Raw genomic sequence first — 22,714 nt, forward strand, 5'->3', positions numbered from 1 at the left:
TAGTAGCAGCTAGACAGTAATCAGAAAAGCATTGAAACAATAGACAAAACAGAGCATCACTCGGAGGCATGGATTAGCTAAACTTATTTGAAGTGAGCAAGCCTAGATTACTGAAAGTGAGACTTTACATTCTCCATAGGGAAGTCACTGAGCTCCGTGCTGCATTATTCTGCCCAGAGCCATGAAGAGAAGTTTTACTTCCCTTCTGTAAGAAAGAGCTGTGCATCCCAACGCAGTAAGCAATTCAGCTCCCATGATACTTAAATTAATAAGCATGCATCAGTGGAGAATGGCTACAAATCTCTGGGGGTTGTTTTGGGGTGTTTTTGTTTTGTTTGGGTTTGTTTCGTTTTTTTTTTTTTTTCCTTTTTTTTTTTAAGTAGGACACTCAAGAAGAACACAGTCTTTTTCATACCTCGATGAAGTGACACCATTCTCTGAAAATAACAGAAAGGAATGCTACTCATCCTCCAAAGCAGCTTGTTCCAGCATAAGAAACAGCACTACCCTGACCTAAACTTTAGAGAGGAGCTGGAACAAAACCAAGTTTGTAGGCAATGCGAGGCAACAGTGGTTAACAGTTCAGTAGCTGAGTTGTCAGTAAATATTTGTGCTAAGCTAACAACGAGACTCTTTCAAAGAGTCAGCTGCTTGATCAAATATCTCAAAAGCTGATTCAAGGAAAACCTGAACTTTGCCATTCTAATCAGTGCTTTTGAAGTTTTTCCTAATGGGATCCAGTAAATACTCTGGGAAGTAACAGTCACCACATAGAGATGAAAAGTGTTTGTTCTACTGTGTTACAGGGTTAAAAATGCAAGTAAGAATTGACAGACTTTCTCCCAGCTGGGAACATATTCAGTCTCCAAAAAAACCAGACCTGCAGCAGGGTTCCACTTCCAGCTAAAGGCATATAAAGAGCTCAGGGCTGACAGAGATGCACGCTCTGTCAACAGCTAAACATGCAATGTGGTGCTTTTGCTTGCTGCAGAAAAAGGTTTATGTTACACCTCCCTCCTCTTTTGCTCTGTCTTTTATACAGTTGATAAAAATCCCCACGCGAGAGGAATCTCACAGATGAAAGCTGGATAAAAGTGAGAAACTTGACATCTTCCAAAATGCTGAATTAGGAGAATGCATGCTCTCTTTCAAAGATGTCATTTACACAGGCCTCAGAGCTGGAGACCAGGTATCTCGCCTGAGCAAAATCTTTAAACTAAAAATAGGATGATTAACTTCACAGCAAACAGAGAAAGACGACCCAGTCTGTGGTGTCATACACAAAAGGAGCAAAATTCCCTTATACGCTGCAGGGAAGAACAAGGCTTTTGCAAGACAAAGAGTGGAGATGGTAGAAAACCCTTGGCAACCATGTTGCAGCCTGTCAAACTGGCTGCTTCAAATAAGATGCTTCCAAAAAAACAATGCCGAAAGGAAAAAAGATAATCACACAGATTCTGGGCTGCCTTGCAGATATTCAGAATCAAACCAGGAATCGATACAGTAAGAATGACCTGCTGGGTGTGTTGTAACAGTGCAAACCAGCCAGGACAGAAAGTCTAGTCAGAAGACTACCTGCAACTGAGGAGTGAGCAGTGACAATGCTGCTGAAGCCTACACCAAACAAGGAGAAGAACAGAAAGAAAAGCTAGTTATCTTTATTAAGGCCATTATCACACACCAACTCTTATTCTCCATAATCTACAAGCTAAAATCTAACATTGGAAAGAGAGTACGGGCAAAAAAGTGTCAGTAGGGAATAAACAGACAAGTAGGAACCACAACCCTTTTGCAACGAACTGAAAACCTCACAAAAGATACTTGGCTTGAGAGCACTCAACAACACAGTTCTGCTTAAGGGGAAGAAAAGTTCCTATAACTGAAGTTTGCAATTCTAAACAATTGTTGACAAAAATATAGAATTAAGACTGAAGATGTGCTTGTAAGCCTGGGAGTCTTGATCAAAAAACCAGCAAGACATTATACATTGTAAATGCTATGGAACACTCGTGGGTACAGCCACCCTACTTAAATGCACAACCATGGTGGGCACTAAGTTAGGTGTTACTCAGGAAAAAAGTTGTATTCAAATACGTATGTAGTACGTACATAGTTCCTGGAAAACATTAACTCAATGCTCACCATTGGCATTAGGAGTTACAAGGAAGGGACACAGAACAAAGTACAAAACATTAAGCCGTCACACACATCCTCAGTGCACCTGCATTTTGGAATTCTGCACATATTTCTGTTCTGGGATAACTGAAGCCAAGAAGAAAACTGATTATCTTTGCTTATCCTTTGCTGCATAGGGGAAGTCTCACATATTTCAAAATGAAAAGGAATTATGCCAATGGCCCAGAAACTCTTACATAGTAATAAGAAGGTAAATGGGAATTTTTAGAAAAATGTCATAAAAAAAAGTACAATTAAATAATCAGTAAACATGTTTGTTGGGGTTTCTTTGTGTCACTGTTACTCTTGGACATTACAATTAAAATACAGAATTCTTCACTACAGATCACTGCAGAGACCAGAGTGAATGGCTTCAAGAAGGACTAGATCTCCTAATAGCTAGATGATTCAGACACAAACTAGCTCAAGAAGGCAACAAATGTACAGCCAGAAGGCAAGAGACTAGAGAAAGGAAGTATCATTCCACATTTTCCTGCTGCGTAATGCTTGCTCTGAGCAGTCACAGCAGACTGCTGTAAGAGACAAAATACGGGGCTAGATGGACCTTTGATCTTACCCAAAGCAGCAGGGTTTGGGCTTTAAAGAAGGTTCTATTAGAATGGAACTTAAATTGTTTCCACGTTTTTATGGAGCACCAAAACAACTACAGGATTCGCAGAAGCTTCAGATCAACTCGAGGCTGCGGCTGATCGAAAGAAAGCACATCAGCAGCTTCGTAGACACGTTCTACTCAGAGCACTGGTGTTAGCGAGGTACACTTCTCGATCCAGTACAGCAATAGTTTCCCACACTAACAGAAAAGAACAGATTTTACCCACCTAAAACCAATCCTCCTGCCCTTCCTCAAACAGATTACGTGCTGGTATGATATTGGAGCTCATGTGTCACAAGCAGATGCTGGAGCAGCACAGGAGGTTTGACAGCCAAAACTTTGTAAAGGACCCACAAGCAAGCGTTGTAAGGCTGAAGCACACTTGATTCCAGGCTATGCAAATATACCATAGCCAATATCTTTTTTGCAACTCACCTGTGTGTAGAAGCCACTAGCTGCCTCTAAGAACAGAGAAAGGTTCGCCTGAACTTCGCTCCGATTTGGATTTGCTCTATTTTTCGCCTGACCCTGTAGCGTCGTGATCTGATTTTTAAAGGCATGATTCCAACTGAAAACAAAAGAAGCATTTTCCTTTTTACTTTAGAAGGGTCTTACATAAGATGGCATAAGCAACACTAAAGAACTGTTTAATTACACACCATCAGACATGGAAATGAAGAATATTCAAATTCAGGCAACATTCAGATTAGAAAGAATGTTAAATACGGAAGAACGACCTTTCTTCACTTCTCATAACTAGGGAAACAGATGTTGATACTCTGTAGCTAACTCTGTAACAGCACTAATATTTGATAGCAATTGTTCTGTTTCAGGCAGCATAGTGCTCCCTCCCTAAAACAAGATATGGGGTGTAGAAATCAGGGTTAAAAACCATTCAGTAACTGGAGGCAGGACCAGGGCAATTCAGCCAGACTACTTATCTTGCTGCCCTCAGTGCTGGAAGAACCACATACTTCTCTTAACTAAACCTATTACAACCCATGTCTGCATCTTAAATAACACAGAATGGACTCAGGGCATGCAGAAAACCCAGCAGGATCTTCCCTTGACTCTTAAGATGCCATAAGTACCCCGTAAAGTTCTCTCCTGAAATTCCTCCCTATGCCCAACCCTATCTCCAAGGGCTTAAAATGACAGATTTTAGCAGCTACTCAACCTCCTGTTAGACCTTGCTCAAAGCTCCAGGTGGCTCATCAGGCAAACCTCCTCCTTTCCAGAAAGTCCAAACTTCAGCCCTTCCCTAACAACACAGAAGACACCCACTCCTTCATGACACTGCTGCTACTAAATTGCCAGAGGTAAAATACTAACCCACCAAACGCTCTTCATCAACTCTGCAGTGCATTCTCATGTTTCACCCACAGTACAGCTCTCATTTTAAAGGAAATAAGACAATCATTTCATAGGATGCAATCGCTTTTCTGGAAGTCTCAGGGTTTCCTGCTCATCAGCCCAGATTACATACATGCATATAAATTTATTGAGGTACTTACAGGTCCTGCTCCACTTTTTTATCTAAAGCATATTCCAAATCGGTCACTAGCATTTTCTGATATAAGTCCTGTAGAGCTTGTCTGGACGTCCAGACTTCTGCTGGACCCAGCTTCGAATCTGAGCAACAACAAAAAAAAAAAAAAAAGACAACAGTTTTTGTAATACTCTGATTTTTCACTCATCTACCAAATGAAAGAACAAAGCATAGTGTAAGATCGCCAATGCCAAGCATCTGCCTTTATCACAGATTCATCAGAATAGTGACATAAAAGAACTCCAGATGGACTGGCGACTGACTGATCAACTGATCAGTCTCCTACAACTCCAGGACCAGACGTGAGCAAAGTCAGCAGCCAGCAAGTTAAAAAAACCAAACCAAACCCCCCCCCCCCCCAAAACAAAAAACAAAAGCAAAACAGAAGGAGATGATTCTCCATAAGTCATTTAAGCTGCAGAACTTCTTGCCACTCGATGAATTTAGAAAAATTTCCAGAGTGGCCTAAAAAAATTAGCAGAAAAGAAATCTATCAAGGGACATTAAACAGGACAGTCCCTGGAGCCAACACTGTTGGTATTTAGGAGAACGTTGTGGGCAGTGCTACTGCATGCGTGCCATTTTCTAACTCTTTGGTAGCCATCTGCTTTCCATCACCAAGGGTGAATGCAAACGCTGCTCCCTGCTAATCTGGAGTTACAGAGCCCATGTCCCATGCCTTGTAAAGTCACCTGAGCTGGGGCTGCAGGAGCAGAAGGGACGGGTCTCACCGCAGGGAAACCATCCTACTGATGGTGTAGGCACTCCTGCTGGGACAGATGGATCCAGACAGTCATAATGTTCCTATGGGGACTACAGAAACCCGCTACGGATGCTACACCAAGGTGGTAAGCAAGGCTGAGCAAAGGTTCATTAAGCAAGCTGCTTGTACTGTGTGGCTGATACATGAATATAAACCACTGCCATTTTCCATAAATACATACAGCGTGTAGCAATTTATAGCATCTACAGGCTGCACTTTCATAACACGTGGTAGCGTTCACATCAACATTTCCATTGCCCAGGTTTCTCAAAACCACCTGATTCTTGCTAATCCCCAGTACAGCAGCTCCTGGGGCAGCCTGGACAGGGGTCTCCTCCTCATCCCCAAAAGGAGAACACAACGGGAGAGGAGTAGGGGCAGGAACTCCAGCTCCAAACTCTTTAAAGTGCCAAAGTCAACTTTAAAGATACATGTATTTCTAGATAAAGGAGAGAGGGGCAGTTGTTAAACTGCTATTTATTTCTATACAGAGGACAAAGCTTTAACATAACATCACATACTTTCCAGAGAATTCTTAGGAAGGATAAGCATAAGGAACACAAAAGGAGAACAGAAACAGGAATCAAGTATTAGCAGCTAGACCAACTGTAAAATAAAGGCAATTACCTGTCATGTCAGCCTTCAGGACTTCTGCCTGCCTGTAAGAAGGCAATAAAATAATAAATTAGAAACAGACTGATCAAAATAATTGAATTATGCTAAAGCACATTCATGTGACAGTGAGTAGCGAAAGTGTGGCCAGCTCTGTAGAGGCTGCCTGCAACCTACAGTGCTGTAGTTTACCCCATGCAGTATGGATTTGAGCTACTGTTGTTTGGGCAACATTATGATTTCTTCTAATTCATCCCACTTTTCCCTGCTTAGCTTAAGTCTCTTTCACAAAAAAATATAAGCTAGAAAACCCTTACACTATATTTTAAGCTTTACCTAGCAGCAGTGTCCTGCAAGTATTAGTGACACCTGAATGCCTGTAACTGGGCATTTGATAGTAACTCTAAGTTGCCACACGTGAAATGCAGCAGCCAACACAGAGCGAAGCAAACTCCCGTCGGTGCCTGTCAGCACGCTGCTACAGCCCTCCTGCCCCTCCGTGCTGTACCAGCTTTCCTTAAGGAGAGGTGACAAAAAGCCTATGGCTTCCCCAATTGCCTCTCTTCTGTGAACTGCCTCCCTGAAGTCATGATTTGATCAGGTTTTTGAGAAGAAAAAAAAACCAACATACAGAGCATGAAGAACGGCAACTACAGATGACCAACTACCACTCCTTCACTGAACATCCTCTGCAAATCCCCACTGCTGGTACAAGCTGGCAAAGAGTTTCTCAAATAGGGGAACACCAGGACACAGTCCTCACTAAATATATATTTAGGAATGGTCATCAATGGCTGGATGGAGCAGGCAATTGGGATGCCGTGGTTACGCACTGTGTCAGTGACACATAACTCTTCAAGGGGCAGCACTGCTGGTCTGTCTGACCAACACAGAATGAACACAAGGCAGGCAGAGGCAGAAGGGACACGAGGCTGCCTGGTTTGGCTGGGTTTTGGTAGAACATGTCCCCTTCCTTTTGCTACACTCAAATGTTTACATTTATTTGCAAAGAGTGCAAGATTTCCATACCAGACGTGGAATCCTCCTAGCGCATGAAATACCCACTTCCACCTGACTCCCTCAGCAAAAAACTAGATGAAAGTCACACTGTGACTAACATGAAAGTCAGGCAGCAGCTTGGGAAAGAACAGAGAGCCAGGAGGAGGCACCACCTAATCCCTGAAGAGGCTTCAGAAACAAAGTATATGCTCTTTCTTGTCAACGTGAAGTTGTGGTGACTGTGAAAATAGTTTTTCAGGTTGTTCTGGGTTCTACCTACTGGCCACAAATTATAGGGAAGGTTTTGAGATCTACATCAGGATTAAAAAGATATCGTAATAGTGCCAGTGCTTCACTAGGCAGCTGTATATTCCTAAATCCCTTCACAAAATTTCTGTTTGTTAAACACCAGAATTATCTATAGCAACTCGCCACCAAAGAAGCCAGGGGATGCTCCCAGGGCTTTAATTAAGAATATCTTAACTGGTGCCAGAGGTAAATCTCTACATTCCTCACGTGCTTCACAAATTTAATCTACTTAAGATAACTCCTTTTAGCTGATTTCTTTCAAGAAGGAGTTAACACATTTTTTCAACTCCTAACAACAGGGAACACTACAAGGAGAGATAACCTACTATTACTAACAGACAAGGAAGGAAAATTCTAGATACTGTGCCATGAGAAAGCTAAAAGCCCAGGAAACGTTTCTGCCTCATCCACATGTAGGTACCAAAAGGTGTCTCAGTGAAGCCCTCCACCTCGGCTGCAGCAAGCAGGATGGGAAAGAGCAGATCTTTTCCCCAACACAGCTAAGAAGAGCCGAGAAAGGAAGGCAATCTTCTCTGCGTGCTGCGCCTTGGGAGCCTCTGCGACACTGACCTGCAAGTCTAGTCAAGCACAAAGCTGAGCTAATTCTGCGATGCTATGACTTGGCAGCTAGAAATGCCACTGCTCGGAAGGAAAAGCTGGCTCGCTCAGGCGCACAAGTCTCTCTTTTTTTGAACAGCCAGCCAAGGTAACACAGTTTGGCTCACGCTTTAAACACCTGCCAGCTGTGCAAACTTTTCCTTTGGGCTGAGAACACGATCTGTGTTGCCAAAGCCATGAATCCTACAGAGAGGCTCAGCCCAAGCGGGACACGCAGTACTGCTCCAGCAAGCACAAGCCCAAAATCCTCCTCCAGGCAAAAAGGTTCTGCCCTTTAAAAGCCAAGAACTGCTCCTCAGAAAATTCCTTGTGCAGAGCTACCTTCCACTGTGTTAAGTACTAATCTTTTAAGGGGAAAACACAAACAGCACCATTGCAATGGCTTTACCTTCACAAAGTTTTGACCAGCTGTCTCCTGGAGAATTTAGATGAAGAGAGCCTCAACCCCCACATCAGTGCAACCGCTGACAGATGCTCTATAGCCCTAACAATATGGCTGGACCTCAATTTTTACCAAATTGATTTTTTTTTTTTTAGAACACCTTTTTTGGAAGACAATACTCACGAGCTTACAGAACGAGAACCTTTAGCACCAATCTCTTCACTAGCCATAAAGCAAAACGCCTTTTTTATTTTATAAGCTTGTAACAAGCTACTGTAAAGGTGATTAGCACTATAATCAGCTATAATTTTTAATAAAATATATATAAAAGTTATTTCAATACTTCCTCGAGGCCAAAGGAAATACTAAAGTAGGTCTAAACTTACACATAAAAACAACTTTTATTTAAAGCAGCTGCATCTACCACAGCTCAGCCAGGATAAGAGAGGACAGCCCAGGTACCAAACTTGCTCTGCATCAGTGCCAAAATATTAGCGTCTCAAGAGAAAAGACACACTGCCTGTTCCTTCAATAGACTTTCCCAAAGAGCCTTTGCTGGTGGCTCAGAGGCTCCCAGTGGGCACAAACGGGATTTCACCGGTAACAGCAAGCATTTCTGAGTGCAAATGGCTGCTTACATTGTCAAGCATCTTTTAACAAGCTTTTATGTCCATATATTTTCTTGTACCGACTCACACTGAATTACCACTAGAATGACTCATGCTGGTGCAAAAATACATTGCCTACCAGCAAACTTGGTCCAACGTGCTTACACATTTTATCATTTCAAGAATATTCTCAACTACCTCCTTGCCCAGTTGGACTCAGCAGTTGTCTTCAAGTCATGTTTCCCCAACTTTGTTGGTCCAAAGGTGAATAAGCACAGGTCATAGTTCAAAAAAATTATATTTCAACATCTCCATTAGATGACATATCATCCTGATATAACAGGATAGCTACTCTTTACAATTTCCTAACCAAATATAAATTCAGCCCTGTGGCTTAGTTGAACTTGAAACTCAAACACAAAAGCTTTTCATGCAATTCAGTAAAATAGTTTGACAGCTAAAGGAATTTTCAGTTTATCCAAATACTTGAAAAGCTTCAAAATTTTAAAACACAGTGGTCAGGACTTTCTTTTAAAGTTCTGAAGGCATAACACATATTAAAATTTATGTACCCATGGACAGCAAAGGAAACTTTTCTCAAGAACCTGTCAATATATGAAGCCCAGTTTGCTCTTAACTCAGGGGAACTCAAATACTTCATTTAGCCTGGAACAAACCAGCGGACTTGGCAAAGGAAGACAAGACAGACACGTTTAATTTCTCCACTTTCAAGTTTTTAACCATTCTTGATCATGTAAGTCTTTCCTAAGCAGAAAAAGAAACCAAATTGTTCTCTGTAAGCTGATAAACACTACACAAAGGAAACCCCACAAATATAGGGATGTCTCTCCCATATACATTTTCAAGTGCTTAAACCACCATACTGAGAGGCGGAAATGTACATCGGAAGATCATGTAGTCCCACTTCTGCTTTACACTAGGACAAGTTTGCTTAATTTGCTCTTAAAATCCTACAAGAAAAGATGATAGTACCTCCCTGGTTAACTACTCTATTGCCCAGTGACAGTCCCAAAGCTTTTTCCGAAATGCCAACCTAAGGCCCCTCTGCTGCAAACCGAGTCCCCCCCCACAGCACTCTCAGCGGCCGTGCGAAGCTGCTGATCCACCTTTGTACAACAGCCGCTTGGAAAACCAAAGACTTAAGAGTATACTTTGAACCATCAGTTCTCTCTTGTAGGCTGAAATGTCAACCTTCATAAATTAAGTTTTCTAATCCTCTGTTGCTACCTGACTTTGAACTCCATTCACAGATCACTAAACAAATGGATCTATTTTACTGTTGCCCCAAAACAGCTCATCTCTGTTTCGATATATACTCTTCTGTTCCGTTTTAATTCAAAGCACGCAGAATAACAAATTTTCAGTTCTGCATACAGTATGCTGCATCTGTAAGACGGCAATATCAGTTCTGCAGAACCACAGTTTTGCTAACAAGCTTCATTATAAAGCCCAGAAAAGCAAATAAAATTAAGTCCAAGTTTTTCAAAGCAGCAGTCTTGTGTAAGTCAGCTAGCATCCACTATTTCTGAAAGTCCAACTGATCAAAGTAAGCTTCACTTACACCACCCTCCTCTTGCTTAGACAGTGAGGATGAGCCAGGCAAGACCCGCTATGGCACAAGTCCTACAAAAAAACATGGAAAAACCCCAGCGTCACAAAAAAACTGAACACAATGCTCTGCTTTCCACGGTGCCCAAAGGGGAACTCCACTCGGTTTTCCCCTGACAGCCCTGAAGCATCAGCAGCTGTCTCAGTTCCCTCATCAAATCTCAGTAACACAAACCCCCTAAGAAGGAATTGAGGATTTTCAGTACTAAAATGGGTAATGAGTCCAGGCGGCTGGGCATATAAAAGCAATTAGAATCCAATCACTTGTTCTGTGAATACTCCACCAACTCAAAACCATATTCAAGCAGGAATTTTATTCCTGCACTTCTGTTCCTCGGGGCAGGGAACAGATGAAAAGTGCCCACAGCCTACTAAGCCTTAGCAGGGGGTGACTGACCTGAAAGCTCATCAAGGGCACTGCCAGAAAGTTTTCTGAAAGGGAATAAGAACATACAGAATAGAACAGATACAGAAGAAATGTAGGAAAATCCTGATTTTAGGTAGGGAAGGTAAATCTTCTATGCTAGCATACTAAATAAGAAGCCAAATACACTTAACACAAAAAAAGTTGTTATTATTTTTTAATCATTCCAATACATGGCAAGGCTGACACTTGGAACTCCAACAACTCAGCAACTAGTATTTTAGATTTTCCTCAACATAATAGTTACTTTCAACAAAAATTTATAACGGTTTAATACCTCGGTGGGTTTGTCTGTATTTAAGTACACTTGTGCTAATTCAGGGCAGGGGAAAGCAGCAGAAAACACAAACAGCATGGGCACTGAACATTCTACAGCCCATTTAGGGGAGAGCTGGGTTGCTCAGAAGCCCCTAAACACTGTACCCAAGACAGCATTCATATCTGGAGTTCAGCACTGAGCAAAATTTACTGGCTGACAGAAGTAGTTGACAGTTTATGGGAAATAAGCATTCTTCCTTCCATTCCTAGGAGTAACCACTAAAACTTGCTAAAACAAAGTTTTATTAGCAGTTTTTAGAGCAGTTTTTACCTTGACACTAATCCTTTACAGCTGGTACACTTCGCTAAAGGTTGGGCTTTGAAAGATACAGAAACAACTCTGACTTCCCTGAACTATTTTGTAGACAGCAACTGTATCTCTAAGTGCTACCTGTCAAAGGGAAATATTTTTATAGCAATCTTAGGATTATGTGCAAACGTAGATTTTTATACCTTAATAACGGTAGCAGGGAACTTGTGGATAAACATCATCCTTGATATTTCCTTCACCTATATTAATTCATCATCATAGAATCACAGAATGGTTTGGGCTGCAAGGGACCTTAAAGACCATCCAGCTCCAACCCCCTGCCATGGGCAGGGACACCTCCCACCAGCCCAGGTTGCTCAAAGCCTCATCCAGCCTGGCCTTGAACCCCTCCAGGGATGGGGCACCCACAGCTTCTCTGGGCAACCTGTTCCAAATACATTCTCTGAATCTTGTCCTGCAACAGACCTGTTTCCTCATGTTAATAACAGGCTTCAGACTGCAGCTCCAGTTACCAGCCTGACACATCTTTTCCTGAAAGGGTAACTGGACGGTGTCGGGATTTTTTTGCAGAATAGGGAGTCCAATATAAATTTTACTTATTTATGTATAGACTTTACCTACTTACTTGCGCATCAGATATGTACTGTTTAACAACTTTTTTAACGCAGCTTTATCTTTATGGAACAAGTTCATAATGTTCAGACTTACAAGTGTTTCCACCTGATTTAATTAACTGTAGTTTTCAAAGTTCTGGAATCACTTGCTCTGGCAGCAGGCAGGTTTTGGTAATGTCAGCTCTTACTGATGTAGCAAGAGATCTTCAGGCTGCGAGTCATCGAATTAAATGCTCCGTGTGCCTTTTACACTGAAAGGACAGTCTTCACAGATACAGCAATGAAAAACACCTTCAGCAGTACTACCTTATTGGCAATTCTACATGCTAACTAGTTTAAAGCTTATTATTCCTGTTACAGGCAGATGAAGTCAGAGTACAGCTAATTTCTTTGACCAATAGCTTTATCAGATTATAGCCATGCAATCAATTAATTCAGCATCAGTGTAACTGCAAGTAAAAAACCCACACCTCTGCAAGCAGATGCTAAAAGCAAGGCAATTACCACCTGAATCCAAACCCTCTCCCCAGGGAATCCTGCTCTAATGCTTTCTTGTTCATCCCTCAGCCGAGAGGGATGGTGAGAAATGGGGAGAGAGAACAGGATTTTTTTAAATCCCATCTTCCCTCTTTCTCCTAGTCTAGGCTCTATTAGAAGCAAGTCATACTAATCATCCTCAAAAAGCAACCACGAAAAGAACTCCTTCCAAGTTTGATCAGAACTGACAATCCTCCTGCCCTGCATGAGACAAAGGACCCTGGCAGTCAGCTTCATTCAAACTCATTTTTTTCCTCCAGTTTCATAGAAGTCCGTTCCTTTGTCTCAAAATTTTACAAAGATGTGCCCAAGAGGTAAAAGCTACCCTAAGGGAAGGTTATAAGTGTTTACTCTCCGACTTAATCCACAGGGAGAGAAATACAAATCTCCTACCCTGCTTAGGCTTCTAGTGTTCAACTGTCTCCACCAAAGTCTCCACTCTCCCTCTTGTCACAGCCTAGAGCTCATGTCAAGCACAGGAGCAAGCCTGAGCCCTAATTGAAGAGCAGCGCAAATGTGAGTTAAATGGGATCCAGACCATAGGCAGTCGCTCAGGACCAGCAATATGCCTGTCTATTCCACAGGGTTCTAAAATTTAAGTCAGGAGAGTAACCTGCAAACCAAATACCCAAAAATCTGCTTTTCACCATTCCAACAAAAATAGCTTGGAATAAATGTACAGTGTTAAGATTAGCTCAGGAAAGCTCAGCTGTGTCTTCCATGGTCACTGGTTCGTAAATATATTTTTAAAATACTGACTATGCTGTCCTTTAACTTTACATCTTGACCTACTAGTTATCTCCCTTGTAGCTCCAGTAAAATTCCAGATAACTAACCTCTAAACAGATGTTGCCCATGAAAGAAAAGCACAAAAACTCCAGCCACCTTTACCTTGTTTACCTTCCAGGAGCTGACAGTGTAGCTCCACAGGTAACCCTGAGAGTGTTTTCAGTATAGCAAAATTAACAGCAAATTACCAAAGGATTTAAAACAATTTAAAAACTATAAGAAAGGCATGCTCAGGAAATAACAGATGGATACTCAACATGTGTGGCACTTCAAGACATGGATATCTCTTAATATGTTAAGGAATACCTTTAAATGAAAGTTTACAAACACTTTTATGGAATACTCTGTCTGCATATCAGCATCCATACAGTAACACATTTACTGCACTGGCTGCAGCTCACCTGAGAACAAGTCAAAGGCAAAAGGTTTAAGATAGAATACATAATCTATCTGTATATCTCCTTAGTCTTTGTACTATCCATTGGAGAAGCTACTTTTTCAAAACCAAAGCAATCTTAAAGGTGTGAGGGCACAAAAACTTCTTCAAGACTGCCTTCCAATCCACTGAACCATTGACAGCCCGCTCCCATAAAAAGATACAGATGTCAGAGAGAAAAATCATCAATCTCTGCTTGCTCACTACCCACAACAGGAAACTTCTGGTAAGCACACAGAAGGATTATTAGTTCTTATGACTATGGTGCTACACAGGATGTGAGAGGTTTGCTTCTCAGCTACCTGACCTCCCATGGTAATTCCCAGAAGGTTTTGAGACTGAGCAGGGAAAAGCAACAGAATTACTTTCTGAACAAACAAACAAACAAACAAAAAAAATACATTGCAAAAACCCCCAACAAATTATGCCCTTGTAATATTACTATCTTTTGTCTTTCAAAGTCACCCTGATAAAAGCGCACACCATATCAGGTATAAGTTGTGATAAATACATAGTAACACCAGTACTCATTTGTTATGTTACAGTTCCTGACTTGGTAAAATGTTCACTTCTGTTAAGGGTTATAAACTGCAGACAATAGATGTTAAAATAAGTGAACATTATTTAACTTTTTAACAGCTTTTGCATTATGAAATCCATGTCCAGAATTACGGAAAACACAGAAATCTGAGCACTGAAATCAGCTTGATGGATATCATCAAATCAGTTTCAGAAAGTTATGCTATTGAAGCCAGCCTTGCAGAAGCCAGATCAGCTAAGGTCAGGCAGCAGATGCCAACCCTCCCTGGACATTGTACGAGATCTCCCAGGCAAGCATGCAGGATTCAATTCAAACACTGGTAATTGCACAGTCGATTTAGTGCACTCTTGCAACATGGAGAAAATATGCCCTCTCACTCATCTGCGGAGCTGGAGAGCAGAGCGCCTGCAGCTAGGAGCTAGCTACAATGGTGACACACATTTCTCCCTGGAAAGTCCACCCCACTTTGCAGGAAGAAGGCAATACTTGCAGCCCTCTAAGTCCTGACTTACAGCTCTAGCAGTTTCCTGCTGCCTCCAGCCTCCACTAACAGCTCAGGATATAAAACTGAGATAACTTGCTGATTTTCAGTGTCTTCTACGGACCCCCTTCCTCTCAACCCCTGCCTCTGAAATCACCCCCTCACCCCGTAGCAGACGCTGATGCTCACGCTCAGTAACGCTGAGAACAACTCACATTGACACAGGAGGTAACGACCGTTAGAAAGGAGCGAGCTATTGGGAATCCAAGATACTGTCTTCCTTGCTAAGCAGCAGAGGGAGAAAGAGTAAATACATTAGATATCACCATCAGAGGTGGCAAAACCAAAGCATGAGTAACCCCTGATACTATGCTTGTAGCAAGTTAACAATGATAGACCCAGTGGAGTTCAGCATTTTGAACATGTGGTCTCCGAGCACTAAGATCTATGCCCAGATAGTCAAGACCTTCAAAAACATAAGGTCTAAAGCAAAATTATTGATATTTAAATTATTCATTGTGGTCATTCAACCATTGTACAAAGCTGGTTTTTGCCCAACTCCATTCATTTTCTAAACTCCCAATTACCTAAACATCACACAACACACATTATGTATGCACAAATGTGACAAACCCAGAAGTTTGAAAATAGCTTTTCATAATTAAGAGATTTTTCAGTGTGAAAGGATACTGCATGGTTTAGACAAGCTTTGACAAATAACACTCAGACTACATCCAGGTATGATCCTAACTGCAAGCTGCAATAGAAATAATTTTCAATTCTCCATCTTGAAACTAAATGCAAGCCACAATCTGAAAGCACAGCAACGGCATGAAGGCTGAACACCAGCCAGGGAGAATTATATTGGCCATTTATGATAATTAAATGGGTACTCAGTGCATCATTGCCAATAGTTTACAGGAGTCTCATTAGCTGCTCCTCATTCTCTATCAGAAACACTGTTCTGAAACATACTTACTTTTCAACTAGAGAATATATGAAGAATTATTTTCCGCGAAAAAAGTATGGAAATAAGAAAAAGTAGGTGGAATCTTCTACCATCACCGGTTTAATGCAGCTCTATCAAATACAGTAATTTCTAATGAAAAAAAGCGCATAACCATTAAATTCTCACCACAAACCACACAACCAGCAATATTCACTACATATTTCAGCAAAAGCATAAACACGACACAAAGTACCAAGGATTCCCATTTGAGCTGTATGGAACTAGGGGAAGGAGAGTGTTACTGAACCTCAGATTCAACTTCTGGTTTATCAACACACAACCCTCCCGTAGCCCTCTGTTCACAAACGGCTCGCCCAGATGGGCTGTCCACTATAAAACCCAAGAGTCCACCGCCAAAACACACGTACTCCTGGAATACACACTCTCTTATTTGTGTTCAGCTGAAGGAGGAACCTAGGACCGACCCAACCAGCTGAGATCTAGCCAATTTAGTTAGCGAGAAGCAGTATGGATGCACTACTACTACGAGAACTGCCCCTCTCTAGGAGGGGTGCAGCTTGGAGCTTTTGAGTCCGGTTGAACACAAACGGGTCCTGAGGAAAACCAACCCAGCTGAAGTGGTGCAGCTCACTCGGTCGAATCCAGCTGACCTCTGCAGCTCTGCTCGCAGCAGGTCCAAACTGCCTCTGAATGCAGCTGCCTCAGCCACTGCCCTGCAGAGCGCTCTCAGGTACAGCCAGTTAACCAGTAACCTACCCTGCCCATTTAAAAAACTAATAAATCGGTAAGGGGCAGGCATCTGAGCAAATTTATAACTTCCAGGGTTAATCCTGCTTTTGGGGATTAAACATTTTCATAAAAATAATTTTATTTCAAATTTAAATCTCAATACCTTAGCTGTAAAACTAGAAAGGGCTTTCTCTTAAAAGAAGTTCACATGATGTTCAGCCAACTACAAATCAGTATCTGCTTTAGGAATTATGTATGGAAAATTTTTTTGGTTTAGCACGTCTTTACTGAACATAAACCTAAATGCAGTTTTCCAGACTGCAGTCTCCTTTTCAATAGTCAGACCAAACTTGTTCGTGACACTCATTTCACCCTCTGTAACAGCTGAGGAACAAGTTCCATAGCAATGGACTAACACATCCAGCCTGAAGATCAAATCTTAAGGCTGGAAAGGACCTCAAAAGGTTACGAAGCCCATTCCCTCACCCTGATGTTATTCCTGACAGACATTTGCACCGCTTGTTTTTGAAGTCCTCCAGAGGCAGACACCTCCATACCCCAAAGCAGCCTATCCCAGACACTGCTAAACCATTTCTGCATGGCACTACGTCTTGCCTTAAAGAATCGCGGTATGCCTTCAGTTTACCCACCTGGCTCCTTCCTCCCACCAAACCCCTCCGCAAACATCACCAGCCTTGCTCAACTCACCACTACCTTGGTGAGGCAGTGAAGGAGCAAGGACTGCCCTCCCTGCTTAGACTGAGAAGACATTTTCTGAGTCTTTGCTGCATGTGAAGCAAGAAGGGATGATGCCGGGAAAAGATTCAGCATGTGACTATATAACTACCGGTTATTAACACTTGTGCATTACTCAGGTTGCACAAGCCAACTCAGTCCTGGCATTTCACTTTGCAACCACAATAGCTTGGATCTCATCATCAAATGTTTTGTGTAGTATACCAGCATGTCCAACCCAAATTTTAAAATAGAATAATTTTGGCACTGTATTTCAGCATTTGACAATAAAGCATGGAAACTACATGAATCACGCTGCTCTAACCCCAGAATCTGAAATCCATATGTTCAACAGCATTTTGAACCATACAAATAAAATTTTTCATGTCTTTCTGATCTGTGGTTCTTAAAGCTGAGACACTCATGGGCCATGTCACTTAACATTCCAGCATAGCAGCTTCTAGTTTTGTAGTCCTCAAAGAAATTATTTCAGGAATTAATAGGATCAGTTATACACGACAAAAAATACATTTTTATAACCGTCTTTAACAAAAAGTGTACAGAATGTTACCTGATTTTGAAAGAGCATCCCAAATTTCTGACTACAAAATGCAACGTTCCAGGTAGACACATCACTTGTTTCGGTGTTCACTTCTGCCTAGCTGTCTATGATGGAAGCTACCAAAACAGTCTGTAGTGGCAAAAGCAGCATCAGCAAGCATTTGACATGTTCATTAGAAAGATAATGGAAACATCTTTCTGGATAGTTGCAAGCTTTAGAGGTTATTTTAGTCTTCAATATCAAAACCAGGAGAAGATAAGTATTGCAGCTGAAGCTGGACGGCATACCCAGCGAGCCACAATCTCCTTCAACTGTCTCTGCCCCAAGCCTCCTAACTCCTACAGTTTACCTCAAAATAAAATAAATCTCTAAAATGAAATAGCCAGAGTATGTTCAAACTGGGTGGAAAAACTGCCAGAAGTTCATGCCCCAGCATAATCTATGCAACATGCCTTCTGTATTAACTCAAATGAACATTGACAATGCATATTAGGCATCTTATCACTTCCTTTCTAGTTAAAGATTTCACATATATATTCAACTTCATGCATATTGGTGGTATTAAGACAAACTGAAACACCTTCTAGATTTTTATTGCAAGTTTACATCTTTTAATAATCTAATTTATCATCATTAATCCACATGGAAATCTCACCTTTTTCTTCATATTGAAGTAACATTTCCTGGATTTTACTTGTATCTGTAGCTGGATGCTGGAGTTCTAAGAGCTGCTACAGTTTTCATGTTTTTTATAAACTCCTGCTGGTTTGGGGTTTTTCTTCAATATTAAAAAATGCAGCTTAAATCCTTTGGACACTCCTCTAGTTTTCTCACAGCATTGTCCTCAACCAGTATTTATACTGCTTCAAGATCACAGAATCACAGAATGTTAGAGATTGGAAAGGACCTCGAAAGATCATCTAGTCCAATCCCCCTGCCGGAGCAGGAACACCTAGATCAGATCACACAGGAACGCATCTAGGCGGATTTGAATGTCTCCAGAGAAGGAGACTCCAAAACCTCTCTGGGCAGCCTGTTCCAGTGCTCTGTCACCCTCACCGTGAAGAAGTTTTTTCTCATATTCAAGTGGAACCTCCTATGTTCCAGCTTGAACCCATGGACAACTAGAATCTATTCAACAGACAAAACTCTTGTCCCATCTTTCTGTCTCCCCCTCTTCATAGGTAGAGATGATTAGCATTTCTACTTTTAGCTGTTATTAGGCTAGTCTGGAAAAACTACCCTAGAGACCCCTCTTAATCGCTCAAGTGCACCCCAAATTATGAGTATGAAAGCTCAAAGGCACTGCCAATACCGGTACTGACTGCAGAAGGAACTGAAGCTGGAGTCTGTCAAAGGCTCCTTGCTGGCTACAGAAAACCCTGGTTTAACAAAAGATTATCACACAGCCACAACTGTTTGACACATAGCAATATCCACGTGCTTTCTTCAAATCACTGTGAGACAAGACAGGACAGGGCAAAGCAAATACCAGGAGACTTTAATTGCAACAGAAAGTACAGTAGCAGAATTTATAGGATTATCATAAAACAAAGGGGGGGAGAAAGTGGTCTTCCCAACAGACTGATCAAAAATTCATTTCTTTCTATTCCTGACAACACCTCTAGAGAAGCCAAAGTGTGACAAATAATGTAACACGGACCACTGGGGGGGTCCAGGGGACCCTAAAACAAGTGGACTCCAAACAAACTGGCCTTTGCTGTAGCCTGACCAAATAGGAAAAACTAAAGCACCAGGAAACACCTAAGAAAGTCTTGAATAAAGACTCCTGATGCCCAAAAGGTCTGTTTTACTGCATCCAAACAAAATGTCTAATCTCTGCCTAAGGTTCTTTAAAGTAATTCAAGAAATTTTCCCCACGTTCATTTGGCAGTATCAATCTTAAAGGTTTCACTGGAAATACATTCAGAATTAATATCTCCCTTCCTAACAGCTAGAAGGCAGCTCTCTTGAGATAATTCAGCCATATGACAAGTAGGGCCCACAGACTCAAAACAGACAATGCTTCAGAGGGCGGGGGGGGGGGTGGGGGGGGGAAAGAAAAATCAAAATCAGCTTACACATACCAATATTAGATGAAGCAGAGAACTGTTCAATAGGGCTGAGCATTAGAGGACACTTTCAACAACACAGACAATGACATTAAAATACGAGAAGTAGACTGCTGATTTATTAGAGACATCACAAGTACTTTCAGAAAAACAACACTTCTTTTCCCTAGAGGTGGGAGAGAAAATTAACTCTAGCAGGACTCCTAAGTACCTCAAGGGTATCTCTGATTTGAGTCCCATCAGTGAAATTCAGTCTGTCGCCCACGGCTGTGTAACAATCCCAAGAGACTCCTCAGCCTTCTGGTTCCTTATGATAATCCCTTGAGTGCAGAAGCCAGTGTGAATAATCCGAGAAAAGTCCTACTGGAATACAGAAAGAAGAGAAAGCAGGCCTAACGTTACTCAAAAAAGATCTTATTCCACCCCGGCTCACAGCATTACATTAATCTGAACAGGCAGCAGCTGATTTAACTCAGAGGGACTGAAATACACAACATCAGAACACTGTTTAAGCTATTTCCCTCTCATTTGGTTGTCTAGAAGTCCCCAAGCTTACAACCAGAAGTTCTTCTTAAATTCAAGTGGGAAGACAAGCAGTGGCCAGACAAGTCTAGAAACGTGGCCTAAAGGCAGAACTCGGAGCACTGCTGCACAACTGGAAGCCGGTGATGAAACCAGTAAAGCTACATTCAACAAGATACTGCATGCAACGACGTGAGTGCTCAAGAGGCACAAAGAAAAAAGCCACCAGCCTCCCTCCTGTACTAAACAGTGAGAAACTACAGCCCATGAGTCAGCTCCACAATTCCTGGTGTCACGCCACAATAAACATTAAGTTAGTCCTCTGTTCTTTTCACTGCAGTAAGGTGGAGAAATAGAGTTAAGATGTCACATTCCCCGAGCACAGGGAAACTTATGTTTTACCAGATACCACTGAAATCTATGACCTCCCTAGTAATACATTAAAAAGTACAGGGCCAAAGTATGCAATTCTGCTAACGATTTTAAGGAAACAAATCTGTGGTTTTATTCCCTTCCTGCTTGACAGCAGCTGTGCTGTTTTCAAGTGAGATGAGGACAAACCTCAAGCTCAAAGTAACAAAAGTAATAACTAATGTCCTCCCACACATACTCCTTATACATTATAGCTGCATTCCTTAACTGCTCTTCCACCATCCCTTACTCTGAGGAGTCTGCTCCCACTAGTGAATCTCCACTGCTGCTGTGAAGATCCAACAGCAGTGATGAAGGACCCTTAAAACTCTACAACCGCCGGCAGCTTCTCATCCAACAAAATCAGACACTACAGGAAACTATCCTCCCTCTGCAGCCACCATGCACTTGAACTGAATTACCCCTCTTCCACACTTATTTTTGCTGGCTGAGCAGAAAAGATGCCAAGGCATCTATCCATCAAGTCACTGTCTTCTCCCATCAACCCAAGTGATCCTGAGCAGTGACCACAGACAGCCTCTTCTTCTCAAGCGGGAAGAACCAAGACTGCTGAAAAAGCACGCAATAGCCAAGATGGTAAATTGAAAAGCAGGGCAGCTTTACATTCCATACAGACTGACTTCAATAAATCTTTTAAGTCACTTGAGGTATTAGTGATACAATACAATACCGAGATGAGCTTATTTGAAGGCAAAAAACATCTCACTGCAGCAGGCTAGGGTTACTTGTTATGGAACTACTATATGGAAGATGCACTCTTAGAAGATTTTACAAGTAGCTTGAATATTGTGGTATACTTGATGTTGAGTACTTAAATAAAATAGCTAAGCATTCAGCAAGCAAATGTATCTTCCCACCATGCACTGAAATGAAAAAACTCAACAAAAAACTCTCCAAAACCCTATATTCAGGGAAAGAACTTCTCAAAAATGTTTTGGTGCAGCTTAAGTGCCCCATCAAAACTTCAGATAAGCATCGCCTGGTTTCGCTGCCACAACAGAACCTTCTTTTCAATAAAGATCAAACTACATAGGAATATGCAGGTTAGAACAAGAACTAAAGGGCTACAAGAATCATCCCTGCCGTCAAAAATAAATAAATAAATTCAGCTGTAACTTTACTTACACTAACCTGCACTTCTAGGTCACTGGAACACTGTTTTGCAAGTAACCTCAAAGCACAGCACTAAGAAAGCGCAGGAACAGCATCCACAATGAGCTGTGTTCTGCGGTAAGAAAAAAAAAAAAAAGGGGGGAGACTTTCAGCCCAGACTCAAAACAGGGGCACAAATTGTGACAGTGATACCAGCTATAGGAGGGCATTCAGGGGTTTGTATGTTCTTGGAAATGGGGCATTATTTACTAGTGTTACGAGTCAGTGAGCACTTTACAGATAAGGAGTGCTATCACTAGAAGAGGCAGTCCCACCCTGCCCTTACTATTAGTGCCTCATGGCTGTTGCACACAACCTCACCCCTTTCATCAGCACATGTGTGGTAAACACGAGGAGGGATCAGAAAACGAACTCAGGTTAAACCCTGTGGGTAAAAGAACAAAACAAGAACAGTTTTAAGCTAGCGTAGTTCGCTAATCCAGTTCACTGAAGACCTGTCCGTAAACTTACACCATCAACCCAGGGCTGAGCAGGAAAGGGTGAAAGGAAGAGTGGGACAGGTCTGTCAGGGGCAGTTCAAGTTTAAAACACATCCTTTGTCTATATGGTCAAGCTTTTGACAAGTACTAAGCAAGAAGGGTCAAGTTCTCAGATTATTGCAGCCCTCTTCCCTCCAGCACGCATTCATACATAGTCACCTTCCTGCCAGCCCCTCCAGCAGCAATACATGCCCACCACCTGCTAAATGGCACATGCATTCAAATCCTCGCCACTGAGGACGTGAATCTATCCGCTCTTTTAACATACTGCACCAACTGCACTCCAAATCCACACAGAGAAGCGAACTCAAACTCCCCACACAGAAAAGCGGACACCACGGCAGACGCGAGGCTCTGCATGTGCTGACTGAC

The 22,714-nt window shown here is 41.9% G+C and overlaps 1 protein-coding gene across 4 annotated transcripts in view; it reads right to left on the minus strand.

Annotated features, from left to right (window-relative positions):
- SMG7 (SMG7 nonsense mediated mRNA decay factor) overlaps nt 1-5,752 on the minus strand; it is a 30,303-nt gene extending 24,551 nt beyond the window's left edge. For 3 of the 4 annotated variants that reach the window (XM_010079652.1, XM_010079650.1, XM_010079649.1), the window contains exons 1-3: nt 5,728-5,734; nt 4,303-4,420; nt 3,224-3,356 (exon numbers count right to left, since the gene is read on the minus strand). In XM_010079652.1, coding sequence (XP_010077954.1) covers nt 3,224-3,356; nt 4,303-4,420; nt 5,728-5,734 — 258 coding nt within the window. Of the gene's footprint in view, nt 1-3,223; nt 3,357-4,302; nt 4,421-5,727 lie in introns of all 4 variants that reach the window. The other variant, XM_010079653.1, reaches the window with a different exon arrangement.
- Between the last annotated feature and the right edge of the window lie 16,962 nt (nt 5,753-22,714).

This window comes from Pterocles gutturalis, unplaced genomic scaffold (genome assembly GCF_000699245.1).
Source record: "Pterocles gutturalis isolate BGI_N339 unplaced genomic scaffold, ASM69924v1 scaffold16034, whole genome shotgun sequence".
NCBI lineage: Eukaryota > Metazoa > Chordata > Aves > Pterocliformes > Pteroclidae > Pterocles > Pterocles gutturalis.